The sequence below is a fragment of the Halichoerus grypus genome, chromosome 3, assembly GCF_964656455.1.
Source record: "Halichoerus grypus chromosome 3, mHalGry1.hap1.1, whole genome shotgun sequence".
Taxonomy (NCBI): Eukaryota; Metazoa; Chordata; class Mammalia; order Carnivora; family Phocidae; genus Halichoerus; species Halichoerus grypus.
The window spans coordinates 149311498-149331550 of NC_135714.1; the positions used below are offsets into that span (position 1 = coordinate 149311498).

The window sequence follows — 20053 nt, forward strand, 5'->3', positions numbered from 1 at the left end:
ATTCAACAGACATTTATTTATTAATTACAATGTGCCAACTCTTGGCTAAGCTCTTGAGATGCAAGGATAAATGTGAGAAGATTCAATTCACTGTAATTACTCATCCTTAGTATTGTTTGGAATATATTTTATTTCCATATCATAGTAATAATTCAGGACATATGCAATAGCCTGTTCGCTAGCCTCCCTGGCTATATTCTTTCTCCTCTTGCAACCTATATCCACATTCATTTATTCCCCGAGTTGCTTTATTCTCCTCTCCTAAAAATTCAGTTCCTCCTAATTACCACACAAATCAAATGAATGTACTGAAACATTAACCATGAGACTTTGCATCAATTATCTGCTTCACTTGTCTGAATTTACACAGCAAACCAACTTAGTGTTTTTCTGCTCTTTCCAGAGATAGAAACTCATACTTCCATGTCTATTCCTATTTATTGCAGAGATTTTAACTAACCAGTCAGACTTTGTTCCTGAGAAATTTGTTTATTCTCTCTACAAATATTAATCAGCAACCTTCACTGTGAGTCTATGTACCATGCAAGCTAGACTCTGCAGAAAAAAGCCAAACGGAAGCCCAGTAGAAGTCCTTGGATCAAGTATAACTGAGATGAGTATTTCACCCATTAAAAATAAACATCAATTAAAGTAGGAAAGCACAAAAACCTACATTAAAAATTCCCTCTAAAGTAGTACATATAAATGTGCATTTATTCGCCACCCTTCTAATGCAAGAGAGGTGAAAGCTTTTCCTTCTGCTGGATCCATAGATTGGAGTAAAAGTAGAGGTCAAGAACCAAATCCATACTGCATTTGCTGTGAGTTCCAGTTTGGTTTCCTATCAGTGGAATGAGAACTTAAAGACACTTGGAAACTATCTTAATATGGTAACAGAATCCTTTTAATTTTTTCATGATTTTGCCCAATCTTTTATTGTTACTCCGCCCATACCTAATTTGACAACAAATATTTTAAATAACGACTCAATCCTTCCAAACTCCTCAAATTCATTTTGGCATGAACAACAATTCTTTCTGTTTTCATAACCATATTTCATCAGTTTAAGTGGTATTTAATTAAATTGCATAATTACGATTTTTTTTAAGCTAGCATAATCACATAAAAACAAAGACATTGCCTTCAAGGTAAGCATGTGACTTCACTACTAGGAGCAATAGATTCCAGGTGTATTCAAAGTAACCTATATTCAGTACAGGTTCGCCATAGTATGAACACCAGTCAGTACATGTGCAGAAGGCACAGAGGGATGGTCAATACATTGAATTGATTGAACAGAGATTCCATCCGTGCTGTCAGAAACTTTCAATCTAATAAGAGAAAAACTCATGCAGCAGAGGCAGGTGTGTTGCTACCTCTGCACAGAGGTAACTTTCTGACTTATTCAGTTCAGGTCTGGGGTGAGGCTCTTCTTTCCAGTCTGCACCCCCACCGGGTGCTCCAGTGCCCCGACCTAAGGATGGTTGCCCAAGGATGCTGAATGGCCAGTGTCTTACAGTGAGGAGTTCTTGCCCTCTGCACCCTGCTCCAACAGACCAGTGCCCTCTCCTGTTTTTTCCTTGTCACTTCCTTTCCTTTCCCAAACCCAGTCTTGTGTAGTCTCTGTAAAGTGGCAAAAAAAAAAAAAAAAAAAAAAAAAATCAGTCCTAAAATAAGCCTCTGGGGTTTCTTTGAATCTTTGTTTCTACTTTGGTGTGGCTAGGGAAGAAAATGCTCCTGGAGTAAAAAGAGAAAATAGAAAACATATTCAGCGTAACAAGACAAGTACTTCAAGTTATAATCCTGCCACACACAACTAAATATATACATTTTAAAGTAACTACAATATGTCTGAGGTTTTAATAGACAGCATCCTGGGGGTTTTGTGGGGGTTTTTTAAGCCTTTTGTGACTTGTAAAATCTTTACATGGAGCTACCTGTGTTCCAAAGTTCTGGGCATTCTATTCTTCCTGTGGTGATAGTAACTATTACTTGGTCCCTTAACAAGAAAAAGTAATGAGTTAGCACTTAAAGGTCATTGAATTTAATTTCTTATGCTACTCAACACTAATGCAAGGTAAAAATATAACTTCTATTTCATAATTGCAAAAACAGGCCATTGCCTAGTTAATATCAAAGCAAGGATTAGAATTCAGGTTTGCTCTCAAAACCATTAGCCTAATTTCTCTTAGCTAGAAAAAATAGAAGACTTTATGCCTTTGGTTAAAAAAAAAAAAGTGGCTACCGTCACTCTCTGGAACCACTTGAAAAAGGAAATGCAGTCTCTTCCTATCTGATCTTTATTAAATAGGAGGCTGACAACTCTTGTTATGATTTAATATAAAATTTAATTTTTTACTATCTTCAAAATGCAATGGTTATTCAATAAGAATTGAATATACACAATAGGGACTAATCATTGAGCATAAAACATTCAGTTCTTTACTCAAACAAGATAACAGCCATTAATTTGGAATTGTTATAGCTCAGTAAACTATATATTCTAGAGCTTAACCTCATTACCGAGCTTCTCAAACAAATGTGAATTTTATTTATTAGTGTTGAAACAATCAAAATTAATAGCCTCATAAAATTAGCTAAATTTAAAGTTTCCCTATGTGGTACATAGCCACCAAAAAAAGTTTTAAGTAAACTTATACTTCAACAATTGAACGTTCTACAATTACAGTAGATTTACAGCTTTAAAATAAAAAAGATCTTCTCTTTGAGATCACTCAAAAAAGGAGAACAAGAAACAGAAACAAAATACTCGTTTTTAAGATTTTATTTATTTATTTATTTGACAGAGAGAGACACAGCAAGAGAGGGAATACAAGCAGGGGGAGTGGGAGAGGGAGAAGCAGGCTCCCGGCCGAGCAGGGAGCCAGATGCGGGGCTCGGTTCCAGGACCCTGGGATCATGACCTGAGCCGAAGGCAGACGCTTAACCACTAAGCCACCCAGGAGCTCCAACAAAATATTAACTTTAACCTTGACAAATTATCAGATATCTTGCCCCCAACCACAATGTGTGAAGAAGGTTATCATATGCAGTAAAAGTGTTTTAAATGATGATAAAACAAGAGAATGGGAAGATGGAATGACCACAGCTACAAATCTCACTTGAAGCCAGCAGATCTCAATTCCCCAAAGTAATTGGCACATCTTCCCAGGGGAAACCTACAACACATGACTGAAACAGTGGCAACAGGCGTCGTTGCTGGTGGCCAGGGCTTCCCTTGATTGAGTTTGGCACAGAAGAGAAGCAGCAAATGGGAGGTTGGGGACAATTCTAAAAGAGGTATTAGATAGACAAGCCATATTTGCAGGAAGCAGGCTGTTATTTTTTTTTTTTTTAAATTTATTTATTTGACAGAGAGAGATACAGCGAGAGAGGGAACACAAGCAGGGGGAGCGGGAGAGGGAGAAGCAGGCTTCCAGCAGAGCAGGGAGCCCGATGCGGGGCTCGATCCCAGGACCCTGGGACCATGACCTGAGCCGAAGGCAGACGCTTAACGACTGAGCCACCCAGGCGCCCTGAAGCAGGCTGTTATTGAGGCAGAATGGAGGAAAGATCCCTGATATGGTGGACAGCCTTGCAGTGGCCAGTTTCTGCTGGATGTGGACAAATACAGGCTAAACTAATTCACTCACACACAAATTTTGTGTCATGAAGTGAATACCTACCCTAATTGGTAAGAATTCTTCCTATTCTAAGATGAGTAATAATAATTTTTAAAGAAAACAGCACATAAAAATACTATAAGAAAAAAAAAAGAAAGAAAGGACCAGGAAAAATGAAAAAAGGTCACCAAAATAATGTTGCCATACACTGTTATAAAATTTTTGAAAATGTTAATGAAGTCATTGATTCTGCAAAACAATATTAAATGCTGAACCTTATGAGATTAGACAAAACATCAAAAGGCAAAAGAAAGAGATGGGGAAAAAAAATAGCAGCAGTCAGGATAAAACGAAAAAGAAAACCATTACCAAAATGAAGGTCATACTGAAAACTCAAAGGAGAAGGGGGGGGGGGCCTGGGTGGCTCAGTCAGTTAAGCATCTGCCTTTGGCTCAGGTCATGATCCCAGAGTCCTGAGATCGAGTCCCACATCGGGCTTCCTGCTCAGCGGGGAGTCTGCTTCTCCCTGTGACCCTACCCCCTCTTGTGCTTTCTCTCTCTCTCTCTCTCAAATAAATAAATAAATAAAAATCTTAAAAAAAAAAAAAAAGGAGAAGGGGTAGGCTGAAAACAGAGGGACATGGAGGATAACATTGAGAAAAAGAAACAAAATGAAATTAAAATCAACAAAGGTAAAAAGTAATGGACTGAAATATATGGAAGGTGTAGGAGCTCATCTTAGTGCTCATATTAGGAAAAAATGTTCAAATTAAAATACTGTAAATCAAAACCTAGGAGATATGGCTATAGCAGTGATCAGAAGAAAAATTAGATTCTTCAGTTCTTGTATCAACATAAAAAGAAAGAATAAAAATAAGCAAATTTAAACATCCAAATCCAGTTTACAAATGTAAAAGGAAATAAACCTAAGGAAATAAAGATGAGAGATTAATAAACATAAAAAGAGAAAGTAATGATTTAGAAAACCAAAAACCAATAATGTAAAAGCTAGTTCTTTACCGCCAAAAATAATTAAGAGACAGATTAATTAGAAAAATGTCATTTTAAAAAAAACTGGCCATTAAAAAAGAAAAAAAATAATAAACTACGAAACAATAATGGGAAAATGCACAAATTTAGAAAAAATTTAAATAATTCTAAGAGATTATTCAGCTCAATTCTAGACAAATAAGGTTAAGATTGTGAGTGAAATGGATGATTTTCAATAAAATGTAAACGACAAAACTGAAGTCCAAAAAGAAAAAAAAAATCTGAACTGACTATATTCCTTTTCTATTGCTACATAACAAATTACCACAAACCTAGTGGCTTTAAAACACAATTTTCTCACAGCCTCTGGGTTGGAAGTCCAGGATATTTCAGTGGAGCTTCTTGCTAAGGATCTCACAAGGCTGAAATCAAATTTTCAGCCAGCTCTGTTCTTATTCACAGGCTCAGCTAAGAAAAGATCTGTGTTCAGCTTCCCTCAAGTTGTTGGCAGAATCCATTTCTTTGTGGTTGTGGGACTGAACTCCCCACTGTGCTGGCTGTCACTTGGATACCATGCGGCCCCCTCTGAAGCCCTCTCACAACATGGTAGCTTACTTTTTCAAGGCCACCAGTAGAATTTCTCTCATATTTAAAATCTTCCTATCCTTTCCCTCAGTCCTTTTTAGGACTCAGGTGTTAGGTTAGACCCCCCCTCCCAGGATAATCTCCCTTTGATTAACTCAAGGTAACTAAATTGGGACAATAATCCTATCTGCAAAATCCTTTCATCTTTGTCTCATAATGTCACCTAATTACAAATGTGAAATTCATCATGGTCACAGTTTCTCCCACACACAAAGGGAGGAGATTATACAAGGGCACATACACCATGGTGTAGGATTTTGGGGGAGACCGGGAGCATCTCAGATTCTACCTATCATGCTGCCCAATGACCATAGAAGAAATAGAGAAAATCGTCAAAGTGCTATCCCCTCCAAAAAATAAAGAACCAAATGCTATCAGTTTCTTACAAGTCTTTAAAGAACCCGTACTGCAATGTTTTCCAAAAACTGTTCTTTCTATTTTTAAGAGTATTTATTTATTTATTTATTTGATAGAGAGATCATGAGTAGGGGGGAGGGGTAGAAGGAGAAGCAGGCTCCCCGCTGAGCAGGGAGCCCAACGCAGGACTCGACCCCAGGACCCCAGGATCACGACCTGAGCCGAAGGCAGATGTTTAACTGACTGAGCCACCCAGGCATCCGTCTGAGCCACCAAGGCACCCCAAAAACTGTTCTTTAATATTAGCAAAGAAAGAAATCTTTCCAATTGCTTATAAAACCAATATGTAATATCAATGCATAATATTGATAGCAAATTCTGACCAAGATAGCACAAAATGATAGAAAAGTACACATATTTTACTTGTAAATGCCAACATTAAAAAATAATAATAGAAGATCACACAATAAAATAACTATTCAAAGGTTAATACACCAAAATAAGTGCAGCTTTGATGGATATGTCTCAGTACTGGGACATGTATTAACATAGTTGACCGTAATAGTAAATTTTAAAGGTGATAGTCATCTCCACAGGTAATATAGAGGCATTTGATAAACTTTGTAATCCACCTTTGAACAAAATACTTAATACTTGGCAAAATTAAATATAAATATATATTTGTATAATGGCTGTAACTCAACTCAAAAACCATCAGCTAGCTTAAAGAGAAGCCTGTAGGAATTAAATTACTATTTAATGTCACTTAATATTATTCTGGAGATAGTAGACAATTCCACTAGACAAGAAATGATATGACATAAAAATTGGAAGGGAGGAGTGAAATTTTTCATTAACTGCAGATAATATCGCCCTATACCTACCTGAACAATGCAAGGGAAATCAACTAAAAAACTACTGCAAACAAAGAAGAAATTTAGTAAGTTGCCTGGGTGAAATGTTTATGTGGGGTATGTGTGTATGTGTGTAAATATATAGAAAACAATAGCCTTTGCATATAGAAACAACAACCCCAAAAGAAGACATCATTTACAGTAGTAGGGGGAAAAACAGCTAGGAGGAAACCTAAGAAATGTCCTAGACCTCATGAAGAAAGATTATAATGCTGCTGAGGGACACACAACACTTAAATACATGAAAATTCATAAAGAAGATAATCCTCCCCAAGCATGCTCGTAAAAGCGATAACATGAATTTTATTGGGGGGCGGCTAGACACACTGCTTCTACTTCATAAGGCGAAACAGAGGAATAGAATAATAAGAAAAGTTCTGGGGAAACAATGATAGGGAGTTAATCATACCTGATAATAAAATATAAAATAAAATTTGAATGAATAGACAGATATATTTGGCACAGAATTTAAATAAATCCAGATAAATATGGGAATTTAGTATAAGATAGACTTAACACTTCAAATCAAGAGGAAGATAGCTGATTTCTTAGTAAATAGTATAGGACAACTACTCCTTTGGAGAAAAATAAAGTAAGTTGGATCCCTATATTACACTTCATACAAAAATAGATCCCAAGAAGATAAACCATTTTAAATATTAAAAATGAAAATACATAAGAACTACAAAAATCCTGGAAGAACTGGAATGGGGAAAGCCTCCTAAGTGTGACTTTAAAGAAACAAATAAAAAATCCACTAGAAACAATGAAAGGAAAGATTAATTCATCCGCGTAAAAATTCTGCATGGAAGAAACACACAAAAGTCAAACGGCAATCTGAGTAAAATTATTTGCAACTAATACTCTTTAATACATAAAGACCAACTACAAATCAATAAGATTAAATAGTTTTGGAAAGCAAAATAGAAAAAAAATATTGGGACAGCTCACAGAAAAGGACATATAAATGACTCCTAAGTATCAAAAGTTACTCATCTTCAATTGTGATAAGAAAAATGTAAATTAGAACTATAATGATATATTTTTACCTATTAGATTGGCAACAATCTAATACTTTGATAACACCTATTAGATTGGCAACAATCTAAAACGTTGACAGGGTGTAGGAAAAGAGACAGACACTCTCAAACATGGCCAATTACAGTAGTAAAACATTGTATGCCCTCTACGGGGAGCAATTAGAATATATTCTACAAAATTTTCATTGTGCATCTGTGTTGGCTCAATTTCATTTCTAGTCACATAACACACAGCAAGACTCCCACCTGTGAGAAATGACACACCTCCAAGGATATTTATCTCAATCTTGTTTTTATTGATGAAAAAAATGGAAAACTAAAATATGTGTCAATAAGAGACTGATTAAATTAACTATTATCTAGTGACAATGTGGCCTTTATAAAGAATGCAACAGCTTTATCTTTACTATTATAGAATAGTATCCAAACCTATTGCTAAGTGAAAAAAGCAAGGTACAGAAAATATGTACAAAAATTAAATAAGGGAAGATAAATTTTATTATTTATATTTAATAATTTATATATAATATAAATATATAATTATATAATATAAACTATAGTATATATGTAAGTACTTATAAAATTACAATATGTAGGGGCACCCGGGTGGCTCATTCCATTAAGCATCTGCCTTCGGCTCAGGTCATGATCCCAGAGTCCTGGGATCGAGCCCCGTACTGGGTTCCCCTCCTCAGTGAGGAGCCTGCTTCTCCCTCTCTCTTCCCTCTGCTGCCTCTCCCCCTACTTGTGCTCTCTCTCTCTGTCAAATAAATAAATAAAATCTTTAAAAATAAATAAATAAAAATAAAAATGATAAAATTACAATATGTAGTTTCATATGCAGACAACATTCATAGACGTATTCATATATCCAGCAAATATTTATTGAAAGCCTACTATGTGCCAGACCCTGAGAATATAATAATCAACAAGAACGACAAGTTTTCTATCTCATGGGATGCAGTGTGAGGAGAGACAGATTATAAATAAATAAGAGAATAAATAAGCAAGATAATTTCTGACATTTGTAAATGCTAAAAGGAAACAAGCCAACCAATATTACAAAGAGTCCCAGAATAGAGATGGTTATATTTGATTGGCATAATGTTTTAAAAATATTTGCATCTATGTGCCGAGGTGGGGGGATGGGGTTGATGGGCTGCACTGTTTACAGGTCCCCCATGTCTACCATATTAAACCTGATACCTGACTGGGTACTCATAGATAGTCTCTTTGGGCTTTTACAGGCCCCTGGTTCTGCTATCCTCTTAGCGGAAAGGGTTTAGATTGGGTGGTCAGGGCTTTGGTGGTATTGGGGTGAGCATAGATTGGGTGGTCAGAAAGACCTTTAAAATACATCCAAATCTACATTAATATGTTAATATATATTTACATGGATGTCAGGATTCCTTAAATACAAACTCTAGAGACAAATCCCAGATACAGATAGGCCAAAATTTCTAAGCTAAAGCAAAGACTTGGGTCCACTAGAAAACCCTTGGGCAAAGAGAATCTGCAATTCACTCAGTGTGTTCTCAGCCTTGGCTTCCCTTCCATGGGTCTGGACGCCAGGGAGCTTCATTTTCCTCTTACCCTCTCTCCTCCAGCCTTGAATGTCTTTTATCCAGCTGCCATCATACCACTATCTGCAGCAAATATTTCATGTATTACATGACTCACAGATTCATGGGAGAAATTACAAAATAATGACACACCAGCATCCCAAAGAGGATTTTTCCCCCCAGGCCCCTGTCCCCCAGTCCCCATGCTTGCTAATCTCCCTAACCTTGGTTCCCAGCACTAACATCTAGTACACGAGCGAAGAATCTATACTTTTAATTAATAAGCATTTCTTACGTTCTCCACAGTTGTCTGAAAATACAAAAAACTCCAAGGGTGTTTAATTTATACTCCTAAAATAGTTTATTTGCCTCCCTAGAAGGTACAACTCAATTGCATTTTAGAAATGTACTTTTTCCCTTAAGCCATCTCTGTATAAACTATCGTGATGATGCTTTGTACAAATGGTTTTGTTAGAAATAAATTCAGCCTTATAAAATGTGCTCATTAGAAATCCTTTTTATGCCAAGGATGATTCTAAAATATTTTATATACCTTCTCATTGTTTTTATGAGATAGTATATTAGAGGTCTCTTCTTACTTTTGAGCCTGCAAAGTACCTCAAAGTATAGTGGCAGTTGGTATCTAAAATGTAACAGAAGCCTTTTTATGGCATACTATACCTTCAGATACACAAAAAAATATCTGGAGTTGTTCCTATGGGTTTTTTTCCCTACAATATTTAGCCTAGGTGACATAAAAATAACCATTTTAATTCAACATGCCCAGAATTGATTTTCCAAAGAAAATATTAAAATGACTCTAAACCCATTCAGAAACTCAAAGATAAACAGAAACAGCTGTTAAATGTCTCACAAGCCAGTCTGAGATTCATTTCAATTACCCGACAAAAGGTACCTCAGGTGTAACAGAGCATTTTCAAGTTAAATTTTATGTCCATTAGATATAAGCCTAGTGGCAAGTCTGAATTCCTCCCAGTTGTTACTTCCTTTATGTCTGATGGCATTTTCCTAATTCCCTGTTTAATTTTATTTTAGCTTTTATAGACAGTTGTAAAGTGAGCAAAATACAACAATTTACACAGCATTCAGTACCTGTGTTAAGGTCAATTTGACTTTCTGTTGAAATTGTTTTCTAATATTGACATTTTTTTCAAGTTTTTATATTTTTCTGGTTGCCATTTTTCGCTAACGAGAAAAAGGAAATATAATCTAATCACTCTAATGCTTCTGGTGGGTAAATCTGCATCAGGCAAGTAAGCCTGCCCCCCAGCTATAAAAAGTATAGAAAGTTAGCAAAACATTCTTACAATTCTCAAGCCCTTCACCCCAAATCCCAATAATGATAGCATAGAGAGCCTCAGAGTATATATACACCTTAACTGTAGAGGTATAAGAATTTGATTTGTATACTCTACATCAGGGTCAACAACCTGCAACACACAAGGCCAGCATAAACTGATCCACAACTTGCCTCCCTTCTCCAAATTGTGAGAGTGGCAATTGAGAATACAATCTCTACCTCTCTCACACACACATGTTCACAGACTTGCAAGTTGTCATATGCCCTGACCCCTCTCATAGAGGTCAACAAGTGATACACAACAACCACCCCACAGAGACTCAATATACCAAAAGAATAAAGTTTCACCAGTAGGTAGACTATATCATGTGACCACCATTCTTGAGCACCTATTATGGGCCACGTAAGGGTGCTGTGTGTATTACTTAACTCAGTCCTTGCAACCACCTTATGAAGTAGACACATGACCCCAACTTGATAGAAGATGACAATAGGACAATGAGAAAAGGGGAGTAACCTGCTCAATTCAAACCCCTGTACATGTGTTCTTTCCACTGTTCCATTATCATAAAATTGTATCAATTTCTCCCCAAGATAAAAATAACATGCAAATGCCACTATGGGACTTGAAGAGTCCTCACGATTTTTATTTTTGATGAAATTTCTTCATATTGAAAAATCCTAAAAAAAAATTTAATTTCCGATCAGCTGAAGCTTAGAAGAACCTTGCCTTCTCCAAAGTTTCTATTGTAATGACAAGTCATCTGAGTAGTTTTTGACTAATGTGCTTGTTTCAAAGTACACCCTTGGCACTCCTAGACACTCAAACTCTCACTGTTCAAACAGAGAGGGTTTTTTTTGGGGGGGGGGATTCTTCACCTTACTAGAAGACAGAAACCCAATTCAGCTTAACTTAGAGGAAAGGGGAAATTGGAGATACACTCCTGAAAACAAACTGAAAAAGTTAAGGAAATCCAGTTAAAAAATGAGCAGAAGACATGACTAGACATTTTTCCAATGAAGATATATAAGATAGTTAACAGACACATGAAAAGATACTCAGCATCACTCATCATCAGGGAAATACAAATCAAAACCACAATGAGATATCACCTCACACTTGTCAGAAATGGCTAAAATTAACAACACAGAAAACAACAGATGTGGGCAAGGATGTGCAGAAAGGGGAACCCTCTTACACTGTTGGTGGGAACGCAAACTGGGCAGCTACTCTGGAAAACAGTATAGAGATTCCTCAGAAGTTAAAAATAGAACTACCCTACAACCCAGCGATTACACTACTAGATATTTACGCAAAGGATACAAACATAGTGATTCAAAGGGGCACATGCACCCGAATGTTTATAGAAGCATTATCAACAATAGCCAAATTATGGAAAGAACCCAAATGTCCACCAACTGATGAATGGATAAGGAAGATGTGGTGTGTGTGTATGTATATATACACATATATATGTATATGTATATACGTATATATACATGTATATATATATAATAGAATATTACTCAGCCATCAAAAAGAATGGAATCTTGCCATTTGCAACAATGTGGACAGAGCTAGAGTGTATTATGTTAAGCAAAACAAGTCAATCAGAGAAAGACAAATATCATATGATTTCACTCGTATGTGGAATTTAAGAAACAAAACAGATGAACCATAAGGGATGGGAAGAAAAAGAGAGGGAGGCAAACTATAAGAGACTCTTAACTACAGAGAACAAACTGAGGGTTGCTGAAGGGGAAGTGGGCAGGGGGACGGGTTAAGTGGGTGATGAGTATTAAGAAGGGCACTTGTAGTGATGAGCACTGGGTGTTATACGTAAGTGATAAATCACTAAATTCTACTGAAACCAATATTACACCATATGTTAACTAACTAGAATTTAAATAAAAACTTGAAACTTGAAAAATCAAGTTATAATCAATATTTTTAAATTTGACTTTAGTGAATCAACTGGATTGGCAGATTTCTAAGATACAGTGTTTCTTTTTCTACAAAATTTCCCTCAAGAGACTTGTATTCAGTACAATAAATAATTAGTAGTTCTAGAAAGAAAGAAAGAAAGAAAGAAAGAAAGAAAGAAAGAAAGAAAGAAAGAAAGAAAGAAAGAAAGAAAGAAAGAAAGAAAGAAAGAAAGAAAGAAGAAAGAAAGAAAGAAAGAAAGAAAGAAAGAAAGAAAGAAAGAAAGAAAGAAAGGAATGGCCCCTGCCATTAGGAAGCTATTATGATTGACAGCCTAACTGAGGGACAAAGGAGAAGCACATATTTGGACAGTTCCCCCCACCTTCAAAAAAAAAGTTGTTCTAATATAGAAAGCCAATTTTTAAGTTTTTAAAGAACTTACATTTATTTTTAGCAGATGATGAATCCAGAAAATTTAAGCAATAGACTCAAAATCTGGAGACATATGGAAATAATGATAAAAAGCAAACACTTTCGGGCACCTGGATGGCTCAGTCGGTTGAGCATCCAACTCTTGGTTTCAGCTCAGGTCATGATCTCAGGGTCATGAGATCAAACCCCAGGTCAGACTCCAGGCTCAGCAAGGAGTCTGCTTAGGATTCTCTCTCGCTCTCCCTCTGCCCCTCCCCCACCTCATGCTCGGGTGCATGTGCGAGCTATTGCTCTCTCTCAAATAAATAAATAAATAAATGAAATCTTTTTTTAAAAAAGCAAACACTTTGCCTCTAATGAACCTTCTAAACTGTAAAATAATGAATTAAGGGAAATGAGGGATTATGTCCTTAGCCATAATATTTTATCTAAAAAGCACTTTTAAGATGTTCAAATTTGTTCTGTCTTCCCCAAGACTTAATGTTTTGAATAAAACAATAAGTGATCTATCTGGATTTTTTGTTACAGTCCCCACCCTAATCACTGTTTTTAAGACTGCTAAGTGTTACTGCAAAATATGAACACTGCACCTTCAAAGCAATGATCTGAACAAGGTACCCTCTGAAGCCCTGCTATCCCTTCCCAGACCTCTTAAAAGCTCATTAAGTGCAAGATAGTTCGGGTACAATCTTTTTTTATACTGACATAACAGAGCATTTCTTACTTTGAAAAAAATCCTAAGCAGATGGTTCAAGAAATGAGAGCTTTTCCCCTGAGACTAGAAACTACCATGTCCTCATTAAAGACTGTAGATACATCTTCCAATTTCTGCTTTTATTATATTCTGATCAACAAATAGAAAACGGGGTCAAAAAAGGTCAAAATAAATTGTTCTTTTTTCTCCTGATTTCAAAGAACAACCCCAGCACCCAAGTTTCTAAGAATAAAGCAAAGCAATGGTGTGTATGGGTGTATCTCCCTTAGATCAAGTCAAACCAAAGGTGCAATTTTTATTCCATCTAACCCATAAGAATAGCTTGATGACAGACATGGCCCTTTTCAATATCTACGCACCAAAGCTTTTTAGGTTAACAATATCTTAATTTCTAGATAGGTGGTTAAGTGCTTGATTATCTAATCTTAAGTTTTTCAAACTTAGCCCACCCAAGACATACCATACAATTAGAAAGTTATTTTCCAGTCCCAGAAATGTAATTACTTATTTATACGTAATATGTTGTATTTTTAACATTAGCCATTTCTTTATTTTATAATAATCCAGATATGAATGAAAATAAATTCAGGATAGCTTATTACCTTGAACTTTGTATTTGTATATACTAGAGATCACAGCATTATTTTTATTTTATTTTTAATGGCAGCTAAATAGTGGGATATCATTAAGTAACTCAGTTGTCTGGAATTAACCTCACTTTATATCAATAAACCAATAGTTTATTTAAGTATTCAATAAATATTTATAGAGCACCAACTCCGTGTCAGGCATTGTCCTATGTGCTTAGGATACATCACTCAATAAAAGACAGAAAGACTTTTGTCTTTGTTGGAGAGAGAGACAGATAAGTAATAACATAGTAAGTCCATGAGGTATCTCCTGGAGTGAGACGGGCTGTGAGGACAGAAGGAGGAGAGAGTGATGAGGACTCAGAGTGCAGGATGAGAGGGTGTTTGGGGCAAAAGGATTTGGAGCTAAGACTTGAAAGAGATGAAGGATTTAGCCATGTGGAGATCTAGAAGACAATTTCAAACAGAGGGAACAGCCAGTACAAAGGCCCTAAGGTGGGCGGGTATCTGGCATATTGGGGGGACAGAAAGGAAGCCAAAATGGCTTGAGCAGAGAGAGGGATGGAAAGAAGAGTAGGAAATAATGTCAGAGCGATAGCAGGTTTTGAAGTAAATAAACTCATACAAATTTTTTTGAGAATTTATATCACCGTTTCCATGTAGTATATTATGTTTCCTCTTATACCTGATAATAATATTCCCTTACTATCCTCTGACAATCAATTTCTTACTGAAACTAATTTAATATTTCATATGACTGGTATAATTGTATGATTCCATTTAATTTAATGTTCTCTATGTCTAAATTCCAGTTTGTAGCCGATATTGAAAAGTGATTTTAAAAAATAAAGCAAGGATTCAATTATTCAGTCAATTTGAACTACATTATGAAAAAAATGCTCTGTGCTCATTCATGAGTAAAATAGCATTGCTTGAAAATATTTATGTTGTCAAAGGAAGACACAGTATTTGTGAATTTAAAACATTTCTCCAAGAATTAGATACTTAGGCATGATAATGCCATAGTTTTGGTTTGTTTTTAAGAAATCGTCACATGATACTACCAGGAAATGTCTTTTGAAAATGTAAGCCACATCCTTCAGAACAGATGAAGAATTTGATAAATGCCACAACAGCTGCACTTTCCTAAAAAACCATGTTGTCACACTGCCACCTAAACACATCTCTCTAGTGCGTTGGGATATGCATATTCCTTCTGAAATGGACATTGTCATTGGAAGATTGAACAAAATAAAGAAGTGTTTGGTGATGTCCATAATACAGAAGCAAAAAAACAACTTCACTTAAGTCATAAACAGTGGATCTGAAATCGTATCAAACCAATACAAGACAGGTACCAAGGTTACACTGTAGGAGGAGTACGTGCAATGGGAGATATTATGGTGTCCAGTTTTGGATAATACAATGTCCCACATATATTATCTTAGAATCACTGAATTTCAGCGTTTGAAAGGACTTTGTAACTTACAGAATGGCGGCCAACAAACTTTGGCCCTTTGCCTGTTTTATTGAAATAGAGCTAGCTGTGCTAGAGTTGCTTTTGCAAGAGAGACCATATGACCTGAAAAGCCCAAAATATTTACTATGACATTTATAGACAAAGCTTGCTGACTATAGATAGTATATTGATTAACCATATGGGCGCTGGAGTTAGACTACTAGGATTCAAATCTCCGTTCTGCAGGTGGTCCATTATATGGCTTTGGGCAAGTTACACAGACTCTGGACTGCCACTTCCCCACCTATATAATTAGGGGAAATAGTAAAGTCTATCATTGAGTTGTGAGCATTAAATGAAAAAGGGCACAATACATACTGATAAATGCTAACTCTTATTATATCATCTAGGTCAACTGTCCACTCAAAGTTATATACTTCTCTCCAAAGCGTCATCTACTACAGATTTCAACACAACTAGTGATGCAGGAAGCCCATTTTATCTTTTTTTTTATTATTATTATGTTATGTTAATCACCATACATTACATCATTAGTTTTTGATGTAGTGTTCCATGATTCATTGTTTGCGTATAACACCCAGTGCTCCATGCAGTACATGCCCTCTTTAATACCCATCACCAGGCTAACCCATCCCCCTACCCCCTCCCCTCTAGAACCGTCAGTTTGTTTCTCAGAGTCCATAGTCTCTCATGGTTCGTCTCCCCCTCCGATTTCCCCCCCTTCATTCTTCCCTTCCTGCTATCTTCTTTTTTTTTTTTTTTTTTTTTTTTTTTAACATATAATGTATTATTTGTTTCAGAGGTACAGGTCCATTTCATCTTTAATCATTCTATTAGAAAGTTCTGCCTTCCACTAGTTGAAATCTGTCTTTTTATAGCTCTATCCTATTAATCCCATCTCTTTGCGGTTCTACAGAACATCTCTTCCAAATACTAGGATCTTCAAATATTTAAAAAAGGTTTCTCTAATAAGACTTCATACCTCCAGTTCTTTTCGTTACTTCTGTTAAAACACACTTTGCATCCCTTTCTCACTTTTGTAATTCTTTTTACGAGGGAATATAAAGTATTTACTCAGAAATTGGCATAAGACTTCAGACAGATAGATTCAGACCCTTACTCCTCAACCTCTCCATATTATGCTGATAACGTGTGTTTTATGCTACTCAATCTTTTTCCACCCCATCCTGTTCTGGAAGGGTTGATATTTTTAGATACAAAGACCTTATGTTTCCGCTTTTTATGTTTAATCTAATATAGCTCCAGTCTCTCAAGATCTTTCCAGATGTTGGTATTAGTGTTTAGAATGTTCACTGCCCCCGCCAGCTTCATATCACCTATGCACACTTGTGATGTCTTGATTCAAAAGATCAATAAATTTCCCATTAAGTTGAAATTAATACAATGAGTAGTCCTGAACTTATTTAGAGCAACTGAGTATTGTTTTAGTAATCAAATTGCCTTCCCCTTGGATTTCTATCACCCTAATCACTATTTATTTACTGGTCTCACTTGGGGTGTCATTCGTCTTAGTGAAAGAAGTTGGAAGCAAATGTAAGTTAAGACATAAATATCTTTCTTTCTCTCTTTCAATATTATACTTTAAAACAAGCTGTATGTCTGTATTAGTAAAGGTTCTCCAGAGAAACAACCAATGGCATATGTATATATTAAGAGAGATATTTGTATTAAGGAACTGGTTCACGTGATTGAGGAGGCTTGGTAAATCCAAAATCTGCAGGGAAGCCTGGCAGACTGAAGACCCAGGGAAGAGCTGCAGTTCAAGTCCAAGGGCAATCAGCTGGCAGAATTCCTTCTTGCTAGGGAGAAGTCAGTCTTTGTTCCAGTAAGGTCTTCAACTGATTGGATGGGGTTCACCCACATTACAGAGGATGTAATGCTTTACTCAAAGTCCAATTTAAATGTTAATCTCATCAAAAAAAAAAAAAAAAAAAAAACACCTCCATAGAGACATCCAGAATAATGTTTGACCAAGTATCTGGGCACTGTGGTGCAGCCAAGTGACATATAAACTAACCATGATAGTATCTAACTCTTTTCTAAACTTTTTCTTGAAATGAAAATAGCTAAAAATCTAGTAATTAGGATGCCTTTTCCATAATTTTTCCTTTGATAGCTAAGTACTCTATTATATAAAACCATGATTAAGGGTGTGTCTACGTGGATAGTCATGATAAAAAAGAGCAATTAATTTTTGTTACCATATACAAATACAGCATCTTAACATATACCTTGAGTTTAATATTTCCTGAGTCCACATCAATAACCAATTTTTTTCTGTATCTAAGAAAATATCAAGGGTAGGAGAAATTAGAAAGCAACAGTGATTTTTATTGAAACCTTCTATTGAAGGTTTCAGAATCTAGATGTCACTTAAAGTATGGATAGGTCAGCATTCCTTAATTCATTCACTTATTTTTAAAATTCCATTTTTTATATTCTAAAATTTTGAATTGCCACTTAAATTCCAATGCTATTTCTTCAAATGATTCCACAAGATTGTCAAAACAAATAGTTGTATAAATAAGAAAATATCTAAGCATTAAATGTCACTGCAATGTAATATTTGTGAACAAATTCTACTAGAATAAAAATATGCCAACATGCTGTCTATGGAAATTAGACTTTACTGAACTAGTATTTTGGTTCTATACTGTTATGAATCTAGGTTTTGAAAAATGTGAGGTTTTTTTTTTCTTGGTTAACCTTTTATGATAAATAGAAATTATTAATTTAGAGACCGAGTGATTCTAAGATTATTTTTTATGATTCTTACTAATGATTCCTTTTTTTATCTGTGGTGTGCTGTTCTCTTTCGTTATACTTTTAAATTTCCTCTCTTTAGGTTTGGATGTGTGGAGGAGAAATGTTTGATGTCCCATGTTCTAGAGTTGGTCATATCTACAGGAAGTACGTCCCTTATAAAGTTCCATCTGGGACCAGCCTGGCAAGAGTGAGTAACGGGGTCAGAATAAGTTGGGCTTGATAGGGCTTCCTGTAGGCAGACTAAGCAGCCTCATACATGGTATAATTTGTGACCCAGACGGACAGGCACTGTCTGATAGAAACAAATGACTAAAATAAAAACTCCACCACTTCCCATTCCATTTGACAGGCTTTAGTATATAAACCGTTTCTGTGTTCCTCAGAGTTTTATTTCCATTCTTTAAGGAAGTACTAACTATTAATGCTAATTCTTGTGTTTAATTATTTCAAAACACTTTCACATACATTATATTTAATCTTTACCTCTTCCTTTTGAGATTGATAGTCTTAGCCTTATTTTGTAGATGAAAACTGGGGCTTGCCAGGTGGCTTGTTTATGCACAAATGAATGATAAATAGCAGAGGAGGGGTTTAAACCCAGGTCTTCAGAACTCCCCCTGCTCCCCTTCATGGAGTGTAACAGGATCCATAAAAAGTCAGATGGAGAAACAAGACAGGGAGAAGTGGTTGCCCAAACTCTGCCTTCTCATTTGCAACTAGGGCCAGCTCTGCCTAAAATTTTATCCTATCCCCCAAATCCCAAATTTGGCCAGTTGCAAGATGTTTTTTCAGATACTGTTTCAAATAAAACCTTTTTCATAGGCTAAATGAAAGGATGCTTTTTTCTTCTGCATTTTAGAATGTTCTCATACATATTTGGGAGAAAGTCATGATACTTTCGTGAAATAATCCTGACAATTTCTGTTTTCCATGTGACTGTCTCTAGAGCTGGGTTAGTTGTATTCACCACAGTATGTACCTGCCACCGCAGAGATGCAAAATCTAGGGGGAAAAAAAAAAAAAAGGTGGTTTTGCCACATCGCTTCACACAGTGTTCTCCTAGGAATCTAATCTTGAATTATTCATTTTCGTTCTTTTACTAGTATGGCTGCAATATATAACTATTTGAGTCTTTTCTAGAAAGCTCAATAAGCTCACAAGCTTCTTTAAAATATAAACTAGTTCATCGGGTTTCATTAGAAATATTAACCCCACAGGCGCCTGGGTGGCTCAGTTGGTTAAGCGACTGCCTTCGGCTCAGGTCATGATCCTGGAGTCCCGGGATCGAGTCCCGCATCGGGCTCCCTGCTCGGCAGGGAGTCTGCTTCTCCCTCTCCCACTCCCCCCTCTTGTGCTCTCTCTCTCTCACTCTCTCTCTCAAATAAAAAAAAAAAAAAGAAAAAGAAATATTAACCCCACAAAGGCATAGTGTTTTCTCTGTTTTATTTGCTACTACACTCCCAACACCTCGAACAAAGCTTGATAGACACTCAACAAATATTAGTTGAAAGGATTAATTAACCAGGAAAAACTAAGACTAGAAAATGCTACAGGTTTGTCTAACTAAAACTTAAACATTTCAGTGAAGTATAAAAAAATTTTCATTTCTAGTGAGTCTTTTGGGGGAAGAGGATTCTTTCTTACTCCCTTTCTGAGATTGTCGACACTGTCCA

The 20053-nt window shown here is 36.0% G+C and overlaps 1 protein-coding gene across 2 annotated transcripts in view; it reads left to right on the plus strand.

Moving 5' to 3' along the window:
• GALNTL6 (polypeptide N-acetylgalactosaminyltransferase like 6) overlaps positions 1-20053 on the plus strand; it is a 1190952-nt gene that overhangs the window by 1077793 nt on the left and 93106 nt on the right. For both annotated transcript variants that reach the window (XM_078069438.1, XM_078069439.1), the window contains one exon: positions 18460-18567. In XM_078069438.1, the coding sequence (XP_077925564.1) occupies positions 18460-18567 (108 nt within the window). The remainder of the gene's footprint in view (positions 1-18459; positions 18568-20053) is intronic.